Source organism: Globicephala melas, chromosome 14, assembly GCF_963455315.2.
Source record: "Globicephala melas chromosome 14, mGloMel1.2, whole genome shotgun sequence".
Taxonomy (NCBI): Eukaryota; Metazoa; Chordata; class Mammalia; order Artiodactyla; family Delphinidae; genus Globicephala; species Globicephala melas.
The window spans coordinates 8,597,039-8,620,684 of NC_083327.1; the positions used below are offsets into that span (position 1 = coordinate 8,597,039).

Here is a 23,646-nt window from a genome sequence, read left to right on the forward strand (position 1 = left end):
TTTAGTGGAAGGTATTTTCTGGTGATCTTGATTTTTCGAAAGTTGTGTTGTATTTTGCAAGCAGCAGGTGACTGTTGGAGAATACACACAGATTAGTAAGTAGGAAATTGTCAACAGGATGGCATGCAGGGGATGGTAGCAGATATAAATCCAAAGGTCTGGAGAAAGAAACTGATTGTGTTAACAGAGAATAATAGCTTGGGTAAAAAGAGGTTAATTGGCCATACTGCTTCCATATTGGAGGCAATATTAGGACCTTGTAGAACTACGCCTATAAGCATTCCAGAGACATAAGAGGTGATAAACAGGCAGGTGTGAATAACCCAGAAGACCAAGGACTTGACCTCTTGCCTATGATTTTCCTTCTTATCAAAACTTAAAAAATTTTTATTGGAGTAGAGTTGCTTTACAATGTTGGGTTAGTTCCTGCTGTATAACAAAGTGAATCAGCTCTTCATATACATATATCCCCTCTTTTTTAGATTTCCTTCCCATTTAGGTCACCATCTTATCAGTCTTTGAAAAATTTGTTTTTCCAAACTTTAAAATCACCCATTACTCTCTGTAGTGAATCTGTATCTTGTAATCACCTTTATTTCAGAATCCTATACTTTTGTGTCTGGTTTGGTGACTAATTTCCTGGCCTGGTTAAGGGAGGTTTAATAGCCCTCACCACTCACTGTGAAAAATGGTTTCCTTTTTCTTGTAATTAGGAACCTACCTTGCCTGTCCTCCGTGTCTTTTTTAAAATAAAAGTCACTCTTACGTAGCTTCTGAGGGTTCCCTGAATATACATCAGAGGTGGACCAGGCCCTGATGATCTGTGATTAGTACATCTGGCTTTTCAAAATACCAACATCCACTTTCCCCTTCTGGTAGAGAATTTTCACTGTCTCGTCTTCATCTTAGTGGTAACAGTCATCATACTGATTGGTTCACTGTTAAGTTGACATGAATATGCAATTTTTAAAATTCATTTTGTAAAATAACATTTTTCAGCTCTTCCTCTTTTAGTATTTGTAAGTGGAGATGAGAAGATCACTTTTGATGACCTCCTTTGAAAAACATTTTTGAAAAGATTTTTATCAATTGAATTATATGTGTCTCGCAAATGATCTTTTAAATCTCTTTCGCTTTCTTGATTCCTTTTCTTATATAAACTGTTTTTCTCTATACCAGATGACATGCCATGCACTTCACATTCCCACTGGTCTCAAGGCCACTCTGCATTTCAATTTAGCCAAACTGACACCCTGCTATCACCATTGTTCTCCTGATATATTTGGAGAATATGGTCTTGCAATAAATACTAGAATACTGTTTCAAGAACACTCAGTTATGTGAGGTTATTTGAATAGCTTCAATAATGTACCTATGTCATGAAATCAGTGACATTGAAACATATCAGAGGATACTGGACTCTGTAACTTCATGATTGATTTTTATTAGTTTCCATTTATCTTTTAAGTATTAGTGTCAGAACGCTCCTTGGAATGATGGAAAGGACGTTAGCTTTGGTCCCAAACAAACCTGGATACAAATCTTGGCTTCTTAAAATATCAACATTTTCCAATTATCACTGGAAAAATAAATTTAATCTCTTAGATCTTAGCAGTTTTTATTCATCTGTCAAATGGGACAATCGCATCTCCTTTGCAGGGCAGTGTGAAGATTAAATAAGATATTATCTAAATATCTGTGGACATTTTAGTACATAATAGATGACAGTAAACAGTTTTTCTTATTTTCCTACCCTGTTTAGAAAAATCAAAAGAAAAGGGGATTAATTTTCTCTCTTTACTATTAAGGAATTACCTCATGTACAATTAATTATTTTAAAGTTTTATTTGATAAGATAGCAGTATACTAAATGTTAGATAGTGTCTCATTTGTTCAAAGCAATAATGTGACACTGAAGAGTGTTTTACACTAAATAAGTCTTTTTTTCTTGTTTGGAAAGAGAATGACCCTCAGTCAAACCATATAAAAACAAATTTAGTGGATTATTCAAATCATAAAATGTGTTGATCATGGATTAATCTATATTTTGCAGATATTTTATAGAAATATGCTGTAATCTTGCGAAAAAGCATTACCTAAATCTCTTGCAAATCACTGTGTTTTAGCATGTTAGAGTACTAACAGCTTTTTATCTTATTCATTCATTTAACACATATGTAGTGAGTGACTATTACATCCTGCCCTGTCCTGGGCTCTGGACCTTTGTCACTGAAGCAAACAGAGATCCTTCCTCCTGAGCAGCTTGTATTTCAGCCTGGGTGGAGGCCCCGGGGAGGGGCACATGTAGTAAGTGGTAGAGCAAGGTGAAGGGCACTGCAAGTCTGGTGGGGGCAGACTGTAGTCATAAGCAGGTAATCAGAGTAGGAACCACCAAACACTGATGTTTGAGCCAAGACTGCGGAGAGGTGAGGGGGTTAGTCTTACCCGTATCAGGGAGGAGCATTCCCAATGGAAACAACGGCTGGTGCAAAGGCCCTGAGCAAAAGCAAGCCTGGTACATCTGAGGAAGACCAACAAGAAAAGGCCACTGCAGCTGGGGTACAGTGAATGGGGCGGGGAGTGCTGGGGAGGGGATAGTAGGAGAAGAACTCTGGGAGTTACAGGAGGCCAGATTATACTCTAAGGACTCTGGCATTGTTTGTAAGTAAACTGGGGCACTGCTGCAAGATTTTGAGCAGAGGAGTTACGATCTGATTTATCTTTCCAAAGGGTCTCTTTCAGGCAGCCAGGGAGAAGTCTATTGTGGGAATCCAAGGAAAAGACCATACTGGCCCCACCAGGATGGCCATGGGGGACAGAGGAGGAATGGACAGACTCTGCACATTTTTGGAAAGGAGAACCGTTGTGATGGATTGGACACAGGTGTGAGAGAAACGAGGCTTTGAGTCTAAAGCTTTTGGCCTGAACAGCTAGAGAAACCTATTTACAGTCAGCCAAGATGGTGATGGCCGTGGAGGGTCAGGTGTGTGGGGCAGGGTGGATTCCAGTTGGAAATGCTGATTCTGAGAGGCCTGCTGGAAGGCCAAGCAAAAGTGTTGTGGAGACGGTTGGATGTCAGGAGTTAGAGAGGGTCAGGCTGGAGACAGGAATTTTGCAGATATTTGGGTCCTTTTGGGTAATGTCTTATGGAAGAGGAGTCTGGAGCGCTGAATGAGAGTTTTAGAAGCAAATGGCTGCTTACAGAGCCCCTGAGGTCTCTTCTTGCCCGTTTTTCCTTGTTTCTGTGTTTTTGATCGGAGATCAGCAAATTAGAAGATTGTGTATTTGAAAAGTGTTTCATTCCCTCAAGCACACATACACTTCCCCCAGCACTGTTTATTGTCTCCATCAATGACAGGAGAAACCCGAGTAAACTCTCAAACCCAAAAGATGTGAACAGAAATGCAAAGGTGGCATCATCTATGTGACAGCTCACTGCCCAGTCACTAGACTCCTGACACTGTCATCAAGTTCAGTTGAGTTAAAATTTCATAAAATAGTGAGATTTTGTTTGTTTGTTTTTTAGTTTTTGCAGGGAGGGGGAGGCAGAAGGGGGCTGGTGACTGCAGGCACCAAAATGGAAACTCAAAAGAGAGAAAGTAATTATGTAAATTGTGTTTTTCGAAGGCATTGAGAATTTTTCATTCACATACTCTTAAGTCTCCGCAAGCACATTTCATTCCTGTCTGGGGGGATGAAAGTGTTGCCACGGCCTCGTCTGCAGGCTTGCGGCCGGGCAGGTTTCTCTGTGTGTACGTGCAGGGAAGAGTGGGCAGTTGGCAGCCGTTCAGCCTTGATTGCAGTCATTCATAAAACCCAGCCGCGTGGAGGGCGGAGTCAGGGGGAGCTTCCCTGAGATGCTTGCAGGATGCCTCATTTGCATAAATCCTCAGTGATGCTTGAGTGGTGAGGGATGCTCACAAGCGCTTCCGAGGCTGTGAAGAGTCCACATCTGATAACCCCCTGAATAACCGAAGACGTTGCAAGAGTAAGAGGTCACCACCTTGGACTCCTGGTCTCTCCATCCATAACCGTTCTGGGAAGTTGGCATTGTGGCCTGTCTGTGGCCTCCTTGAGTCTGGCTGAAGGAATAAATCATACGTAAGAAAGACCCTTGATCACCACAACCTGCTGACATAACACTCTTGTGTTTCTTAAAGTATGAGGGGTCCGTGTTATTATAATAAGTCTAATGCCTGGGAGAGAATGGAAACTGCTGGAGCTGAACAGTTTCCACATATTACAACTGGCAGCACCATTATGGTTTATCCCTCAAACCGCAATAGGCCAGACACAACAATCCAATTACAACTTTAAAGAAATGCTCATCCACCCAGGCTGACAAAATTCTGAGGAGTGCATTGTATTATTTTATGTATCTTGTTCTGAGTGTAGGGTTTTTTTCCTTCTCTTTCTCTAGAAGCAATTTCAGCTAAAAGAAGTCAAATTAGAAGTTGTAGGAATACATATTGCCATAGTTTAGAGCTCCCTCAAATTGCTTGAATAACTAGCAATCTGAATCAATCAGACAGCTTTCTCCATGAAAACAGATTCAATAGCTAGCTACCTCACTCTGGAACTGAGGTTAGGATTATAGGTCAGTATGAAAAATATGTTTTTTTCTTGTTTTTTAAAAATAAAATATATTAATTAATTTAAGTAAGTATATTTTAAATTAAGTACATTTAAATTCTAAGTATATTGCTTTTGAGTATTGGTGTGTTTATTCTCATTATCCAATGAAACTTTAAAGTTCAGAAATACAAGTTTCTACTTAGAAGATTCTATAGCATGTGCAGACAGGTGAAGTATGCCAGCTATTATAGTTTTAAAACAAGACCACTGAGTACTTGAGATTAGATGAGAATTTCCTTACATAGACATGGTCTTTCACACACACGCACAAATGCGTTTTGCTTAGAAACCTACCCTTCGTGCTGGCTGACATTCCACATTTATTCAGAAAGAGTTACTTAAAAGCATATTGAAGGAAAACTCTAAGTGACAGATTTCTTTTTTTCTCAAAGCTTTGTCTAAATACCTGAATCTTTAGGGGAAGAAAAAAAGTAATGAACTAAGACAGAGGTTGCATATGGTTTCTCATAGATACAATTCTTCAAATTTTTTTCCAAAGTTGGTGATATTTCCGATATTTTCGCAAACCAGTGCATGTAGATTCAACATACCGCGTGGGCTGTTTTTAGTTGAGTGGGAATTGCTAAAGATTTCCCAGTGCTATGAAATGTAACTTCCTGAGCGCTGTACTGGTGTAAGTTATATTAACATTTCAGAGCTCAGAAACCCTGGGGTATTACTTCTTCCTGGCAACTGCCTGCTTGAATGTTCTCTGAACCCTGCTGCCTGAGTGACCTTCTCCTCCTTTGACTGGTGACCAGTCCATTAAGAGTTTAGCACTTGCACTAGACAAACACTGTGTTTCTTTCCTTTGAGCCCAGGAGGGAAGGCTTTGAAATGGCCCTGTTTTCTTTTCTCGTCACATTACACATTGATTTCTAAGTCTCACTTGATTTTGTTTGGAATGAGCTCTGTGTGTGTGTGTGTGTATGCACGTTTCCATGCATTGTGTCCACGATGTTTCTCTGTATCATTTCTTTCAGAAGTGGAGAATTTTGCCGTGCAGCTTTTAGCTCTGAGAAAGCAGTTTATCTGCCACTGCCTCACCCCTGATCCACTTCTGGAATAACATGTCTGGCCTTAAACATCAGCAGGGTAGTCAAACCTCCAAGGGCAGTCAAAGCTGCCATGAACGTTAACCAGGTTCATGGTTGAGAATGCTGTGTCCTAAGGGGCTTTTCCATGTAGCAAAGTCTGAGATGTAGGGCCCCAGCTTTATGATCAGGGCTTCCCTATTCAAAGCAAGGGTTGTTTCAAAGCTTTTGAAGTGAAGGAACATCTGAGCCATCCAAGGACAGCCTCAGAAGGGGATGTATTCTTGTTTATGCCAATGAATCTCTCCAGCACTCTGTAAGCCCTGTTGACATGAGGCTAAAGGCATCTCCTCTTGCTGCCCTTTGGAGCTGTGATCCATCCTCTGCATTTATTTATTCTTTGATGGAGAACATAAGACGCAAAGACCTTTTCCTGTTTATTTGCACACTATGCAGGTATCTTCTCTATTTATTTTACACACACACGCATACATACACACACTTTATTTATGCACATTTCCTTCTGACTCTTCCTCTTTTCTTAGCTTGAAGGGATTTTGAACTTGGGGGGTGTCTTGAAGGCTCTCAGATCTCTTTTTTCATAAAGAAAAAGACCTGTGTATGATAAAGGGTGTTAAACAAGAGTCCGTGTCTTTTAGTAAAATAGCCAAAGCCACAGAACGTCCTGCGCGTTTTAAACACAACAGCCGTTCCTATGTTTAAGCTTTCAGATGTCTTCATACAGTGAGGCCAGAGCTTTTAGTAGCCTTGCTCCTATGGGGAAGGCTGCTGACGATCATTTTATTGGTACTAAAAGGGAAATCCAATACCGAGGCCAGCACGGACTTCATCTGGGTGTAACTGAGCTCTTGGAAGGCTGAGTTGAAGGTTTCCAACCCCCAGGGCTTTCCAGGGACTCCAGGTTAACATTAAGGGGTTTGCAAAGAGTTTCCCTTAGACTTGTTTTCAGTACCATGTTTAATTTCCAGATGTTTCTCCCCGTTTTATAATTAATAGTGCATTGTGCTGTCTATCATGCGCCCCAGGTGTGTGGTCAGGGACATGGTGAAGCCTGCTGCCTGCAAACCCCCAAGAAATGTTGAACACCAGCCCCACCAGCCTTCACCGTGAGTATGGCATTGGTTTTATTGACTGAAAATGTCGTCTCTTACACACATCACTGGTTACATATGTATTCATTTACACTGCATGCGGGTGTACGAACTGTGGCTCCTCTGGGGTCTCTGGGGGGTAAAAAGCTACTATTGAATTAGATAAAATGATCTGGAAACAGGAGCTCTGTGTATCAAGCATCTTTATTAAGTGCTGTTTCTAATGTCATATGGGAAGCATAAAGCTAATTAGAGGAAAGAGACACATTTTTTAGGGCTCTAGGGTGTCAGAAATTCTATACATTTTGGATTTAGAATGTATGTGGATCGGAGCCTAAGACTCTAGGAATATGGAGAAAAGATACAGAAAGGGCTACTTTCCTTGTTGTGAATAAGGGAAGTACATAGCTAGTTCATGGCCAACCTCGCACTGGGTCATTTAAAGGTAAGGGACAATCTAAAAGAGGGATGGCCCATTGGTTTCGTTTTTGTTATTGTAACCCCGAGTGTGGATACGTGAAGGGTTAAATGACCAACCTAAGGGAACTAGAGGAGAAACCAAATAAGTAAACTATGTTGAAAATGTGGGTTTTGATGAGATGACACTTGAAGAGCTTTAAAATTCTGCGGAGTAGCAAGATATATTCAATCTTTTGAAAAGAATTATGCTCCTGGTAAGAAAAATTAAACATTTCCTGAAAATGTCTCAGCAGTGCTGTTATAATAGCCATTACAGCCAAGTAGTTACTACCGGGGAAATGTCTCCTTCCAAGTTTTTTTGCAAAAGCCATTGAAGAAATGTGTCTTGAGAGTGATTTTCTATAGGTTTTTTTAGCTGTCTGAGAATTCTTTGAAATGAAACCAAAATAAAGTAAGAAGATTGTCAAAAGGCTATGAGAAGAAAAGTAAATTTTTGTAATTCTTTTGCTATGTCAGTTTTATTCCCATTGGCAAAGACTGAAATTAAATACGACGTTTAAATGCTTATATTTTGTATGTTACATACAATCACAGATTCAAAATTATTTATGTTTTAGGATAAAAAATTTTGGTAAATAAATTTCAAGAGGCTCCATAGATGGGTTATAGACTTTATCTCAATAAGTATACTCGAATATTGTCTTCTACATTTAGTCAGTACTTTTCAAGGAATACAAATAATTTAGATTTAGCCACAGTAAAAATGATTTATAATTACATTTTTTAAAGTTCTAAGTTGGAGGAAGTACTCTTAATGATGTTGCCATTTTTTTCTATAAATGTTCTAGCTATAAAGCCTTTTTCCTGATGGTGGAACTTTGGTTGATAATTCATAAAAAATATAATGATCCCCACTTTCCATCTTACGTTCTAGGCATTAGAAAACATTTTACTTATATTAGGATTCAAGCAACTTTGGGGAAAGTTCTTTGAGGAATTAAAGTTGATTTTAAGATGTGTTTTATTCCACATATTGAGGTTCCATTTTAATTGGTCCCACTTATTCCAATGTCCACTTAAAACTGGAATTATTAGATGTGAAACAGCTATTGGCATCCTTGCCAATGAGACTTTAGATAATGTTTTTTCTTACTTTGTTTCTGATCTCCATAGACTTTAGTTGTGGAAATCTTGTTGTAACTTACCATGCACCTAGTGGGACTTTCCTGGTGGCCCCTCTGAATAGAGTGGCTGAGAAGAAGCAGCTGTCATCTTGCTGGATCCTCTTTTCTGACAATCCCTTCGCTCACCCTATTTTTGTTTAAATTATGATGATGCACTGATGGATTTTAATTAGTCAGATTTGAACTGTGTGTGTGTTTATATAAAATATATATTACTTACTTTGGCAGAAGTAGGGATAATGGAATATGAACAGGATGTGGACACAGCTGGAGACAAGCAAGTCAATTAATAGACTATTGCAACAGTCCAGAGAAGGTCTTGACCTACAGGAGTAGCAGAGGGTGTGGGAAGGAAACATTTCAAGAGCTTAGTAAGAAGGCAGACAGGCGGTGCTTAGTTGTCAATTGAATATGCTTTGTAAGGAAAGCGCTTAGGGGGCTGTCATTTCAATGGTTTGGTTGATTGAGGACCGCCAGCTGAGATGGGGAGATAAAAAAGCAAATCAGGCCTATGGGTAGCTGGGCAGTGAGGAGTTCAGATTGTGATACGATGATTTGGGGCACCCGTGCATTACCTAAGGGTACCTGTCGAAGAAAAAGTTGGGTACATGAACCTGAAGCACTCAGTTAGCTGGGGAACTAGATAACATCCACAAAGGGTACAGAGTTGGAAAAAATAACAGAGCGCCTGGGTAAAACCAATGCTTAAGGAGTAGGTAAAAGAAGAAGCTCCCCTGGCTCAGCTGAGAAATAATGGTCAAAGAAGCAGGAGAAACCACGGTGGTAGAAGGACTCAGGAAGGATGCCCAACAGTAGCAAATGCCACAGAAAATCAGTAATTTAAGAGATAAAAAAAATGTGCATTGAATTTGGCCACAGAGGGGTCATTGGTGGCATTTGCCATAACAGTTTTAGCATATAAGTGGGTGGAAATACTCTATTTCTATAGGTGTGACGAGAAAATGAGAAGTCTGGAGAAGGAGATGTTGATTGTGCATAGTGAGTAGGAAAACAGAGATAGATTATTAGTGGGTGGATAGGGAGTAGGGTGACTGTACTTGGGTCACTTGTATCTTCTATTTTGCAAGTCTAGGTTGATGGCTGCACATGTCAATATACTTTATATTTTGATAACTGTGTGTGTAAACTCTCGGAAGATTCTTTTTTCAGTTATTAAAATGTCCCATATTTTAAGCATGCTGCCTAAGTTGTCATCACTTAATCAAAGTAATAAATATACTGAAAACATTAGTGGAGTTCAATAAATTGAGTTTGATGGCTGCTATTCCTCAGGTATAAGATGCATAGATAAAGCAGTTCCTTCCCAAGTTGGGGGCAGCATTACGTAATCCACTCAATGGTATTACTACATGATATCTGCAACATTAGAAGTATGTTTAAAACAGAGAAAATGATTCAATCTCCTTGTGGTTGACGGGGTCAGAGAAGGACTTTCAGAGCCTGCGACGGTTCATATGAATTTTGAAGGATGAGTAGTTGAATAGGAAGCAGTTTTAGAATACGGTCTCCAGAAGGAGGAAACAGTTGCCTGGAGGCCTCGAAACATCAGCTTGTGGGGGATGATTTACAACATGTACTCACTGCTGAAGCCTGTGAGCGTCCACGTGTGCGTATCTGTATGTTGTCTGCTTGTGTGGGTGAGAGTGCGTGTGTGACGGATGGTGAGTGGGAGAGAAATAAAGGATTCAGAAGGTGCAGCGCCGACATCTCTGAAGAAGAGGACACTGTTCTAACTTGGAGGACATAAGCTATATGTTGGGTCTTGTCTTTGGTTTTATTTTTAATACGATATTTGAAAGTTGACATAACATTATGGGGTTTTTGAGTTTTTCAAAGTGATCATGGATTTTAAAAGTCTGAGAAACGTTTATCTACTCATCAATTCCAGCCATGGATGGAAGCAGGTCTAAGCAGGAGAGGTAGGGGGTGGGGCAGATTTGAGAATGTTTGCCGGGTGGTGTAATTAGGGTACAGTGATTCATTAGCTGTGATAATACAGCAAAGTGAAGAGGAGATAACTCACTTTATCTCAAGAGATTGAGTGGATGTGATCATGTCAGGAAGAGAGTTAATTTAGGCAGTAAAACTAGTTTAGATTTAGCATTAGATGTATGTATTAGTGTCCAAAGATATCTCTGATTGAAACATCCAAAGACAGTTGGCTATTCATACCTCAAACTCAAGAGAGACTTAGATGAGTTATACTAATTTGTGAACAATTGCTTTATAATAAAACCATTAACATAAATGAAATACCATGGAGAACTATACTCGATATTTTGTAATAACCTATAAGGGAAAAGAATTTGAATATATATATATATATCTGAATCACTGCCATAAGCCTGAAACTACTACAACATTGTAAATCAAGTATACTCCAATAAAAAATAAAATTAAAACATATTTAATAGAAAATAGTTTATGATAAATTTAATTTAATTTCAAAGTTGTTTTACAGAGCTTAAAAAGTATGTCTTCTATAAGACTAATTTTATGTCTCCAAAAAGTGAATTTTAGAAATAACTTCATTATTAAAATACTTTAAGATTAAAAAAAAAGGAGTAGCACAGGGAGAAGGTGTCAGTTTGAAGGAAAGAATGGAAGGGGCAGGATAGATAACATCACAGGACAAAGAGAAAAGGAATTAAGTAAATTATACAAAATCAGACAAGAACAAGCTTGTCTCAGTTTTCCTGGAACTTTCCATGTTTTACTGCTGAAAGTCTCATGTCCTGGGAACCCCCCTCAGTCCTGGGAAAACTGGGATGGCTGGTCAGATTAGAAATGCTAAAGTTGGAATGTGAAAGCAGAAATCTAGAAAAAGAGTATATAGCCAAGGGAAAACTATGTTTAAACAATGTTTACATTCCTGTGGACGGTGACATGATCAGGAATAAGTCGAATCCAGAGAGGTACATAGATCATATTTCTGTTCAGTCTTTTTTTGGTTTTCCTTTGTTTTTGTTGGTGATTGACTGCTTTTCAAAATTAAGAAAAAATTAATATGCCATACATACAGTTCACCTTTTCAAAGTGTAAAAGTTACTAGCTTTTACAAAATTGTGCAACTGTCACCACTACGTAATTTCAGAATATTTTGATCACTCCAAAAAGAAACCTAATATCCACTAGCACTATTCCCTATTCCCCTCAAAACCCAGCTTCTAGAAACGAACCTACTTTCTGTCTCTGTGGATTTGCCTATTCTGGACATTTAATATAAACGGAATCATATAATATGCGATTATTTATGTCTGTTTTTCATCCTTTAGCATAATATTTTCAAGATTCATCCATGTTACAGCAAGTATCAGCACTTCATTCCTTTTATTGCCAAATAGTATTCCATTGTATGTATATACCACTTTTTAATTTATCCATCTGTTAATGGACATTTGGATTGTTTCCAATTTGTATGCTGTATAAAGCAGCTTTTAACATTTATGTACAAGTTTTTGAGTGGACGTGTGTTCTCAGTTCTCTTAAGTATAAACCTAGGAATGAAACTTCTGAGTCATTTGGCAACTATATGTTTACATGTTTTAGGAACTGTCACGCTGTGTTTCAAAATAGCTGCACCATTTTACGTTCCTACCAGCAATGTAAGAGGATTCCAATTTCTCTACATCCTGTCAACACTTGTTATTGTCAGTCTTTTTAGTTATAGTCGTCTTGTAGGTGTGGAATGTGTGAATGGTTATCTTATTGTGGTTTTGATTTGTATTTCCCTAATGAATAATGATGCTTAGTATCTTATCATGTGCTCTTTAGCTATTCGTATTGCTTCTTTGGATAAATATTGATTTAATATTTTGTCCATTTTTAATTGGGTTATTTGTCTTTATTATTGAGTTGTAAGAGTTTTTTTTATGTATGATGGGTACTATATCCTTGTCAGATAAATGATTTGCAAATATTTTCTCCCATTTAGTGAGTTGTCTTTTCATTTTCTTGATAGTATCTTGAAACACAAGTTTTTAATTTTGATGAAGTTGAATAGTTCTCTGTTCCATTGGTTACCTGTAGCTTTGGTGTTTTATCTAAGAAATTATTATCAAATTCAAGGTCATAAAGATTTACCCCTAGGTTTTCTAAAAGAAAGAAGTTTTAGAGTTTTAGTTTTAGCTTGTACATTTAGGTATTTGATCCATTTTGAGTTACTTTTCATAGATGGTGTGAGGTAGGGATCCAATTTCATTCTTTTGCATGTGGACATCCAGATGTCAAAAAGTGGTGATTGCAGACATATCTGTCTTGCTCCTGATACTAGGGGGAAAGCTTTCAGTCTCTCCCTCTTAAATATGATATTAGTCATGAGGTTTTAGTATATATTCTTTATCAGGTTTAGAAAGTTTCATTCCATTTCTAGTATGTTGAGTGTTCATAACATGAAAGGATGTTGGATTTTCTCAACTGCTTTTTCTGAACCTATTGAGATGATAATGTGCTTTTCTGTCTTTTATCTTATCAATATGGTGTACTGCTTTATTTTCATACGTTGAGACAATTTTGCATTCCCACTTGGCTATCCATTTTATTTGTTGCTTTATTTGATTTGCTAGTATTTTTGAAGATTTTTGTGTAAGTATTTATAAGGGGTACTGGTCTGTAGTTTTCCTGTGATGTCTTTGATTTAGGTATCAGGGTGATACTAGCCTCACAGAATGAACTTGGAAGTATTCCCTACTATTCTATTTAGGAAAAGTTTGTGAAAGATAATTTTTCATCAGATGTTTGGTAGACTTCACCAGTGGTGCCATCATCTTCTCTTTGTTGTAAGTTTCTTTTAAAAATGCTTATTAAGTTCCTTCTTGTTTGAACATTTGTAATGGGTCTGTATCATTGTGTATGTATGTATAGGTAACTGTATCATATGAAATCCCCACATCTTCAGAACAACTGACATTCAAAAGTCAATTCTATTTAACTCTTGAACCTTTCATGATTTGAGGTTATAGATACTTTTGCTTTCTAATTTTCAGAAAATAAACTTAACATTATCTCTCTCTCTCTCTCTCTCTCTCCTCTCTGTGTGTGTGTGTGTGTGTGTGTGTGTGTGTGTGTGTGTGTGCAGGACTGATTTAATCATATAAAAATTACCAGTGTAACCTCAGAGTCTAGGTTCTGTGTAGTTAAAGACCAATCAGAAAGAAAGTTAGTATCTAAAAGACCTTGTAGATACAAGTTCCTGAATACTGTTGAGATTCTTTGGTTTGAGTTTCTCTGATTACCTTTAGAAAAACTGAGAAACTGGTTTTGATACACTGTTTTTTATTTTTACCTATTTTTCTTTTGTTTTGTTAGTTAGATGTTTATAAGTCCTGTAATTAATTATCAATTTCATTCATTTAACAGAAAATGAATTTATGTCTGGATAAAAATTCAGATTGTTGAGTCTCGGGATTTTCCTTGGCCACTCGGTCTTTGTCCCTTCTACTTCCTCTTTTCCAGAATTGTTCTCTCTGTGCAGTGGTAACTCACGTCTTGGACTGGGTCATCCGGTACCATCTGCCTTGAGGCTTTTGACTTGGGCATGTGTGTCACACACACTGTTCTTTTCCCTTCTCACAGCTTCAGATGAGCCAACCTTGAATTGACAGGGAGCCTGCCTCCATATTTTTCTTTTAAGAGACATAATTTTTCAGATCTCAAGGGCATGGCTTGTTTCAGCAACAACAATCTTTGTTCAGATTTGATTATAACATAGGGACTTCTGAGGATCAACATGTATGGGACTAGAATTAATTTAATCATGGAAATGTGGCAGCTTATAGTTAACCTAATTTTAAAATAGTCAACCTTGAGGACCAAAAATATAACTGAGAAAAATATGTATTAATATATTTACTTTTCCCATAATAGTATGGGAAATCTACATATATGTGTATACTTGAAAATATGATTTTTCATTAAAAATCACGTATCTAACAGCAAAATTATATATCAATATTGCAGTAGATAACAGAGTAGACAAAATTGTCTTTGAAGTTGTAAACAGTTGGACAGCAGCCCTTGTCATTGTGTCACTGTGCTTTTAAGGTCCACTCACCACACGTGATCTTCAGGCTGTGTGTACTGATGCCCAGAGCTTTGTGTCTTGCACTAGTAGCAGATGGAAGAAGGTCCATGGCTAACACTGAAAATTGGCAACCCACTGGCAGACCATCACCACCTCAGGCACACCTCTGTCGTGGATCCAGGGGCTCCTTTCAGTGGTCTGAGAGAGACAGCGGATGCTGGAATTTAGCCTCCGCTTTTCTCCATTTTCCCTGATCTTGCCCCTCTGCTCCCCCTGAGCCTCCTGGTGTTTTGTGCTCCTGAAGTTCTGCAGATTTCATACTCAATTTTTTCCATATTCTCCTGAATTTTGATCTCAGTGCAGGTGTGGTCAAAGAAGACAAATCAGCTTCGGATGAGAAGGTACCATTGAGCAAAAGGGACTTGAACATCTTCAGCTGGTGGAAGAGTGTGTGGTGGGGAAGCACTGCTGGCTCTACAGTGAATCTGGCCTAGTCCTTCTCCCTTCAACAAATATTTATTTACTCTGTGTCGTGCACAGAGCCTGGCGTCAGGCACTTGTGGTGATGATGAACAAACCAGAGTCCTTGTCCTTGTAGAACTTAGCATGCAGGAGGAGAAGATCTAAACAACAAACTAACGTACATGTTAAAACTCTTCCTTTTTAACCAGAGCCTAAATGAAGTGCAGGGAAGGAGACCACACAGGGGAAGCTGTTCAGGGAGCAGACTCAAGGTCAAGGAAGGCTCTGGGAGGAGATGAGGTTTAAGGAGAGACTTGAAAGTTGAGAAGTCGACCTTGAGAAGAGCCAGCAGAAGGCAACTGAGACAGAGAGGATGGTACGTGCAGTGGACCTTATAAGGAAACCAGTGTAGTGTGGTTAGGGAAGGGCAGAGAAAATCGAGGATGAGGTGGGCAGTGGAGGAGATGAGCAAGGGTTCCATCTAGGCCTTTGGATTTTATGTAAATCTGTGGAGAAGCTCTGGAAGCCATTCACAGAAGGGAGGATCATGGTCGAATGTAGCTGGCCAGTGGGTGGGAAGAAGACGAGGGACTTTGGGAGCCAGTTGTGGTCGTTTCAGCAGAACATGACGGTGGTTTGGACTCTGCTGGTGGCCATAGAGGTGGAGCAAGTGGAATTCAGTGAACTTTAGTGGAATTTAAGGAAGCCTTGGAAGCAATGAAAGAGAAGAGGAATTTCTGCTGTGTACTGGAGGGAGGGGGCTTCAAGTCATGCGTGATCGGTCCTGTGTGCATTAAATGCGTAGTGTGTAGGAACATGTTCTCATAAAGCCTTTTTTTATTATTTAATAGAGAATTTATTTTGAGTATTGAAAAATATTATTTTCTTTTTAAAAATTTATTTAATTACTTTATTTATTAATTTTTTTTAACATCTTACATAAAGTCTTAAGCATCCTGTTTATGTATCTTCAATGTATCTTCAATGGCGTATGTAAGTGACAAATTTAGAAATCACACCTTATCACTTTAGGTAAATTTGCAAAGACCTTCAAGTACTGAAGGTGAAAAATGGTGAAAAGTAAAATTGAGTAATAATTGAAACATGATTAGACTTCACCATTTTAAATAAATTTGTTCTTGTGTGATTTTTTTTCGCTCTGACATTCTGTTGGGATAGATTTAATAATTCTGTAGGTGTTTGGATACACTAGAGGAAATGAATATTTTAAAATATATACTACTTTTAAAAATATTGCTCCTTATTTGAAAGGTGTCTCATTTTTCTGAGTAAAATTCAGCCAAGAAGAAAGGGATCATGTTTTCGTTTGCAAAGGATCTTTTAGCTATTTTATTATGTATTTTATTTTATGTATGTATTTATTATGTATTTTATTATGAATGAAGGTATTCAGAGACAAGCAGCCGTTTCTGTACTATTTTCAGCCACATGTTTACATCAAAATGTGATGAGTTTCAATTTTTGCTAAGTTCACTTTTTTTTTCTTATACTATAAGAGGTATTCAGTGTCATAGTCTATAGTTCTATTACCAACTGTAGCAGGGGTCATATTGATCAGGTGATAATAGAAAAAAGTTCCAACTAAAAAAAACATGGTTTTGTCTTTTAGAATAAAGTCAGTACAGCCAGTAACTTGAAAATAGAGACTACTGAGAACACTGACATTTCCGATTCATGGTTATAATTAGGAAGTGACAGGATTTTTTTTTAATCGTGTGGCTTTTATAGACCTCATTCTCTTTGTGTGATGTGCTGGTTTCTGCAAGTCATTCTATGCCAGTTTACAAAATCATACAAAGCTCCTCTTTCTGCTGTAACTATTTTAAGATAATATTGTGTTTATCTCTGTCTGAGTGCTCAGAGGAGAAGATGACTTCTTCTCGGGAATTAAAAGAGTTTTTGTCTTTAGGAGTAGAGCTGTAGTAGTTTTATATGTAACAGCTATGTTTTGTGGAAATTTACTAGTGATTAATTCCTTTCACCAATTATCCCTTGCTGACTGAACTAGGTCCTCTTTTAATGGTCCTCTGAGCAGCTCCTATGTTGGTGACCCTGATGTAGGAGGACTTTATCCCCTGTATACTGTCCCTGTCCTTTGTTCCTGTGAATAGAGTATGTTTTAGCTAAATGCAATTTTTCCCCCTCTTGTGCAGAGCATCTGACTTGAATCCTATTCTTTATCGTCTTGTTGATTCTATCAGGAAGCCGAAAGGTCATGTTTACCTTAAGCCTAGGGCCAGCCCCAAGCAGCCAGCTTAGTGGATCTTCATCCCTTCTGCTTTCTTGGAGCACAGGCTCCGGACGCGCAGGCTCAGCGGCCATGGCTCACGGGCACAGCCGCTCCGCGGCATGTGGGATCTTCCCGGACCGGGGCACGAACCCGTGTCCCCTGCATCGGCAGGCGGACTCTCAACCACTGCGCCACCAGGGAAGCCCCCAAATAATTATTTTTAAAAGATATCCTAAGGAAACTAAGGTTGCACAAGCTCCAGAAAATCTTCGACTGAGTTAATGTCAGCTTTACGTCGAGCCACATGATACGGTCAACAACCAAGCTTGGAGGGCGTATGGACTTGGGCTGCGTATGGTGGGCCCCACATGGACCTGGGAAGTGGCTTGCCCAGGGTGACTCGGCAGGAAAGGGGCAGATCTAGGTCTAGAATTCAGGTTATCTGGGTTCATAATAGCGGACGGATTCAAAATATGCAGGTAATCCACATTATTACCAAGGAGAAGAATTTTGCAGTTCTTCAGGGAATAATGAGTAAATTCTAGCTTTTTAAGGGTTCGAACTATATATTTTCAGTCCTTGCTCTGCTACTCATTTGCTGGAAGACATTGGCCCAGTTCTTTTAACTTCCTAAATCCTTAGTTTTCTCATCTGGAGAATAGGAAGAAAATCGTTTCTAGTTATCTCATTGAGAGTTTTTGAGTATGAAATGAGGTAAAGTACATGAGAGAGTTGTGAATAAAGTACTATATAAATATTATTCTACAAAAGTGGAAGTCAATAATCTCAATAATATTTTATCCATTTACCAAATATTCACCAAGTCTTTATATATATATAAATTTTGGCTAATCCAGTCAAAACATAGACTGTATCTTTTCTTATTTATTACTGTTTCTTATTGAGAGGAGTGGTATAAAAAGGCTTTGGGAGGGGCTTCCCTGGTGGCGCAGTGGTTGAGAGTCCGCCTGCCGATGCAGGGGACACGGGTTTGTGCCCCGGTCTGGGAAGATCCCACATGCCGCGGAGCGGCTGGGCCCGTGAACCATGGCCGCTGAGCCTGCGCGTCCAGAGCTTGTGCTCCGCAACGGGAGAGGCCACAGCAGTGAGAGGCCCGCGTACCGCAAAAAAAAAAAAAAAAAAAAAAAAAGCATTGGGGGACTTTTAAAAAGCATAGACCCCACCTCATACCACCCCATCATCTATCCAGTGTTCCCTGCTGTGCGTGAGTAGGGAGGCCAGGAAATGTGTATTTAGATCATTTGCCCAAGTTATCCTGACGTAGGCTCCTGATTGAAAACCACTGGTATGTACCACTGAGATGCGCAGTGAAAATGAACATTTGCTGGGATGACTGATCTTTCCATAAACTAAAATTAATGTGAGCATCACTGAATTCTACCTCTCTTCTAAAACTCACGTAGAGAGGAAATAAATACCGGCAATATTATTATTAGAAAGTCGCTGCGCCTCAGGGCCCAGCCTGGTTACTCTGTGAATCACTGCTATTTCCTCTGCTCTTCTACAGAGTCTTTTGTCCAGGACAAGAACGGTCTGCCTCTGCCAGGAGAATAGATGGTCGTTGTGCAAAAACAGGGAGCTTATAGTCAAAGGAGAATTTGTACCCACAGCTACTTCTGCTGGTATTAGAAGGAAGGTATTAAATAAAAGGAAAAGATTATGCCCAGGACCTTGGCAATCTATGCAGCAAACAAATATTTATTTAGTGAAAAATGATTTGGGTAGATAAATGAATGCACTCATCTATTATGCATTTCACAAATATTAAATATTGTAGACTTATAAAGCTATTAAGAAGATGTAACTTGGGCTGACAGACAGGTAAACAAGTAATTACAATGAAGTATGAGGATAAGACTATGAAAGGGCTTACAGATTGCCATGAAAGCACAGAGGAACCTAACTCAAAATGGGAGGTGAGGAAAACTTGTTAGAGCCAGTAATACTTAGCATTTCATTGTATTTATATTAATATTTAATTATATGTTATCTGATATTTTTTCTGTAATTAAAAAAAAATGTTTATTGAGCCCAAGCTATGTTCTAAATACAGTACTAAATTAGAGGATGAGGGAGGGAAGCGTCCCAAAATAATGTTAAGCAATAGGATCTGCCCTCAAGTAGTTTATAATTTAACTGTTGGAGATGAGGGAGGGATGGATGGATGGATGGACGGATGGACAGGTAGATGGATAAGTTGGTGGCTTTGTAGGTATAAAAGGTACCTTACAAAAATCAGGTGAATTCCTTAAAAAATGTATATGGAATTTTTTCAAAGCGGGGTATATAAATCAATACTTGTGGCTCAAGTGGTGTGGAGTCAGGAAGAGCTACGGGGGGAAAAGAAGCACTTCAGATTTCCATCAAGACTGAGTAGTCATTGGATAGAAAGGAGAGTTTAGGGCATCCCAGACTAAGAAAACGACTTGGGTAACAGTTCAGAGTGAGAATGAAGCAGTCAGGCAAAGGGGGCATTGAATATGCAATCTGGCTCAAGAAGCATGTTTGGCAAAGGAGTTGGGGAATATAAACTGATAAAGGAAGGCTGGGACCAGTTTATAAACATCCTTACAGTCCTGGATCAAGAACCTCGTTTTACTCTGCAGGAACACATGAAAGTATCTGACCGTGGAGGTACCCAGTTGAAAGGAACGTTTCAGGATGATGGATTTTTCAGAAGTATGCATGATGGATGATAATAGGGCTTTCCTGGAGAGCAGGAGACAAATTAGTAGATGATTAAAATAGATCAGACATAGTTAATAATAGTAAGAACAATGATCGCGGTTAAGAAGAAATAGATGAGAGAGAGAGCATCTGAGAGGAAAAGCAGTGGCTTTGGGGATGAGTGAATGGACCAGAGAAAGGAACAGAGAGAGGAAAGACTCAAAAAATATCTAAGAATTTGAGCCTGGGAGTTCCTTAGGAAAGTTAATGAAAAAATAAGGAAATGGAAAAGGCATGTAGCTCTAGGGAATTACATTCCCTAAAATAAACACTTTTTTTTTCTGCTGCCTTAGGGAAATCCATAAGAAAGAAGTCTCTCTGGCACAATGGAGAGAGCTACTTTATATGGTAGCATCACAAAGGAGAAGAATATATACCTAATTCTCAGAACCTCTCACCAGTTATGCATCAGGTTAGGGCAGAAGAAAGTCTAGTTTTCGCTCTTAGCTGGTTCTCTATCCACTGTGGTAACAATAACTGCAATCATATACTCTTCAGTCTTAGGCACTTCATGTGCATTTAACCCTCACAAAATTTTATAAAGCACAATGATTATCTTCATTTTATAAAGAGGAACCTGAAGTGCAGAAATGTAAATGACTCGCTTGTGTGCCTACACCCACTGATAGCGAAGCAGGATTCGAAGCCAGGCAGTAAGATGCCAGACCCCAAGCTTCAGGCTTGCTCAGAGGCAGGCACTGCTGGTAATTCATTTCAGGATCCACGTGAGGACCCACTGATGGCTCCCTTTCTGCTCAATCCTGGGCTGTGCTCTAGGAGGTTAGAAGACAAGAATGTCGTAGTGTCCTTTTTTTAATTGAAGTATAGTTAATGTACAATATTGTGTTAGTTTCAGGTGTACGGCATAGTGATTCAGTTTTTCTTTCAGATTCTTTTCCATTATAGGTTATTACAAGATATTGGATATAGTCCCCTAGGCTATACAGTAGGGCCTTGTTGATTATCTATTTTATGTAGAGTAATTTGTATGTGTTAATCCCAAACTCCTAATTTGTCCCCCTTCCTTTTGTAACCATACTTTCGTTTCTATGTCTGTGAGTCTGTCTCTGTTTTGTATATACATTCATTTGTATTATTTTTTATATTCCACATATAAGTGATATCATATATCTTTCTCTTTCCGACATTTCACTAAGCATACTATTCTCTAGGACCCCCACATTGCTGCAAATGGCATTATTTCATTCTTTTTCATGGCTGAGTAACCCTCCATTGTATATATGTACCACATCTTCTTTATCCATTCATCTGTTGATGGACACTTAGGTTGCTTCCATGTCTTGCCTACTGTAAGTAGTGCTGCTGTGAACATTGGGGTGCATGTATCTTTTTGACTTAGAGTTTTTGTTTTTCCAAGATATATGCCCAGGAGTGGGATTGCTGGGTCATATGGTAGTTCTATTTTTAGTTTTTAAAGGAACCTCCATACTGTTCTCCACAGTGGCTGCACCAATTTACATTCCCACCAACAGTGTAGGAGGGTTGTTCCCTTTTCTCCACACCCTCTCCAGCATTTCTTATTTGTAGACTTTTTGATGATGGCCATTCTGACCAGTGTGAGGTGATACTTCACTGTGGTTTTGATTCTCATTCCTCTAATAATTAGTGATGCTGAGCATCTTTTCATGTGCCTGTTGGCCATCTGTGTGTCTTCTTTAGTCTATTCAGTTCTTCTGCCCATTTTTTGATTGGGTTTTTAGTTTTTTTGATATCGAGTTGTATGAGCTGTTCATATGTTTTGGATATTACTCCCTTGTCGATCTCATCATTTGCAAATATTTTCTCCCATTCCATAGGTTTCTTTTGCTGTGATGTCAGTGTTCTTGATTCATTGAATTCACAATAGTTGGGAGTTTGGTGGACATAATATATATAATCAGTTATTAAGTAACATTCTCCGTGACATTCACCCCAAGTTGAAACACATTCATGGAGGTTATAAAATCTGATAGATATAGAAGAATGGACAGAATTACTCTCATGAGTTTTTGCACCTAAGTTTCCTCATATATGAAGTAAGTGGACTCTTATTTCCTTTGCTTGAAGAAAGGGAAGGTTAATTTTAAATTAAAGATGAGCTTCCGAAGTATTTTAAAAGTATACTAGAGCTACCCTGGTGGCGCAGTTGTTGAGAGTCCGCCTGCTGATGCCGGGGTTACAGGTTCATGCCCCGGTCTGGGAAGATCCTACATGCCGCGGAGCGGCTGGGCCCGTGAGCCATGGCCGCTGAGCCTGCGCGTCCGAAGCCTGTGCTCCGCAACGGGAGAGGCCACAACAGTGAGAGGCCCACGTACCGAAAAAAAAAAAAAAGTATACTAGTCATTTGTCAAAAACATAGGCAGAACACTCTATGACATAAATCACAGCAAGATCCTTTTTGACCTGCTTTCTAGACAAATGGAAATAAAAACAAAAATAAATAAATGGGACCTAATGAAACTTAAAAGCTTTTGCACAGCAAAGGAAACCATAAACAAGATGAAAAGACAACCCTCAGAATGGGAGAAAATATTTGCAAATGAAGCAACTGACAAAGGATTAATCTCCAAAATTTACAAGCAGCTCATGCAGCTCAATATTAAAAAAGCAAACAAACCAATCCAAAAATGAGCAGAAGACCTAAATAGACGTTTCTCCAAAGAAGACATACAGATGGCCAATAAACACATGAAAGAATGCTCAACATCATTAATCATTAGAGAAATGCAAATCAAAACTACAGTGAGGTATCACCTCACACCAGTTAGAATGGCCATCATCCAAAAATCTACAAACAATAAATGCTGGAGAGGGTGTGGAGAAAAGGGAACCCTCCTGCACTGTTGGTGGGAATGTACATTGGTACAGCCTCTATGGAGAACAGTATGGAGGTTCCTTAAAAAACTAAAAATAGAACTACCATATGACCCAGCAATCCCACTACTGGGCATATACCCTGAGAAAGCTATAATTCAAAAAGAGTCATGTACCACAATGTTCATTGCAGCTCTATTTACAATAGCCAGGACATGGAAGCAAGCTAAGTGTCCATCGACAGATGAATGGATAAAGAAGATGTGGTACATATATACAATGGAAAAAAGAAACGAAACTGAGTTATAGTGAGGTGGATGGACCTAGAGTCTGTCATACAGAGTAAAGTAAATCAGAAAGAGAAAAACAAATACCGTATGCTAACACATATATATGGAATCTAAAAAAAAATTAAACGGTTCTGAAGAACCTAGGGGCAGGACAGGAATAAAGATGCAGACATAGAGAATGGACTTGAGGACACGGGGAGGGGGAAGGGTAAGCTGGGACGAAGTGAGAGAGTGGCATGGACATACATGCACTACCCAATGTAAAATAGATAGCTAGTGGGAAGCAGCCGCATAGCACAGGGAGATCAGCTCGGTGCTTTGTGACCATCTAGAGGGGTGGGATAAGGAGGGTGGGAGGGAGATGCAAGAGGGAGGAGATATGGGGATATATGTATACGTATAGCTGATTCACTTTGTTATACAGCAGAAACGAACACACCATTGTAAAGCAATTATACTCCAATAAAGATGTTAATAAAAAAGTATACCAGTCATTTGTCAATAAATTATGTGCTGCCTTGGGACATGTTTTCTTGGGTTGCCTTAGTTGATTTTCAAAAAAAATATTTCATTAACTCTTCATATTTTTTCTGTATTTTGTCTCCCCACCTGTAGTGTTCACTTTTTGAAGGCGGGGGTTGTATTTTATGAAA

General features: G+C 38.9%; 1 protein-coding gene across 16 annotated transcripts in view; it reads left to right on the forward strand.

The window, feature by feature from the left end:
* The window catches only part of RIMS1 (regulating synaptic membrane exocytosis 1), a 474,220-nt gene that overhangs the window by 68,131 nt on the left and 382,443 nt on the right, over positions 1-23,646 (forward strand). For 15 of the 16 annotated variants that reach the window (XM_060283406.1, XM_060283407.1, XM_060283403.1 and 12 more), the window contains exon 2: positions 6,716-6,796. The exons of the other annotated variant lie outside the window; for it this stretch is intronic. In XM_060283406.1, coding sequence (XP_060139389.1) covers positions 6,716-6,796 — 81 coding nt within the window. The remainder of the gene's footprint in view (positions 1-6,715; positions 6,797-23,646) is intronic. 16 annotated transcript variants of the gene reach the window in all.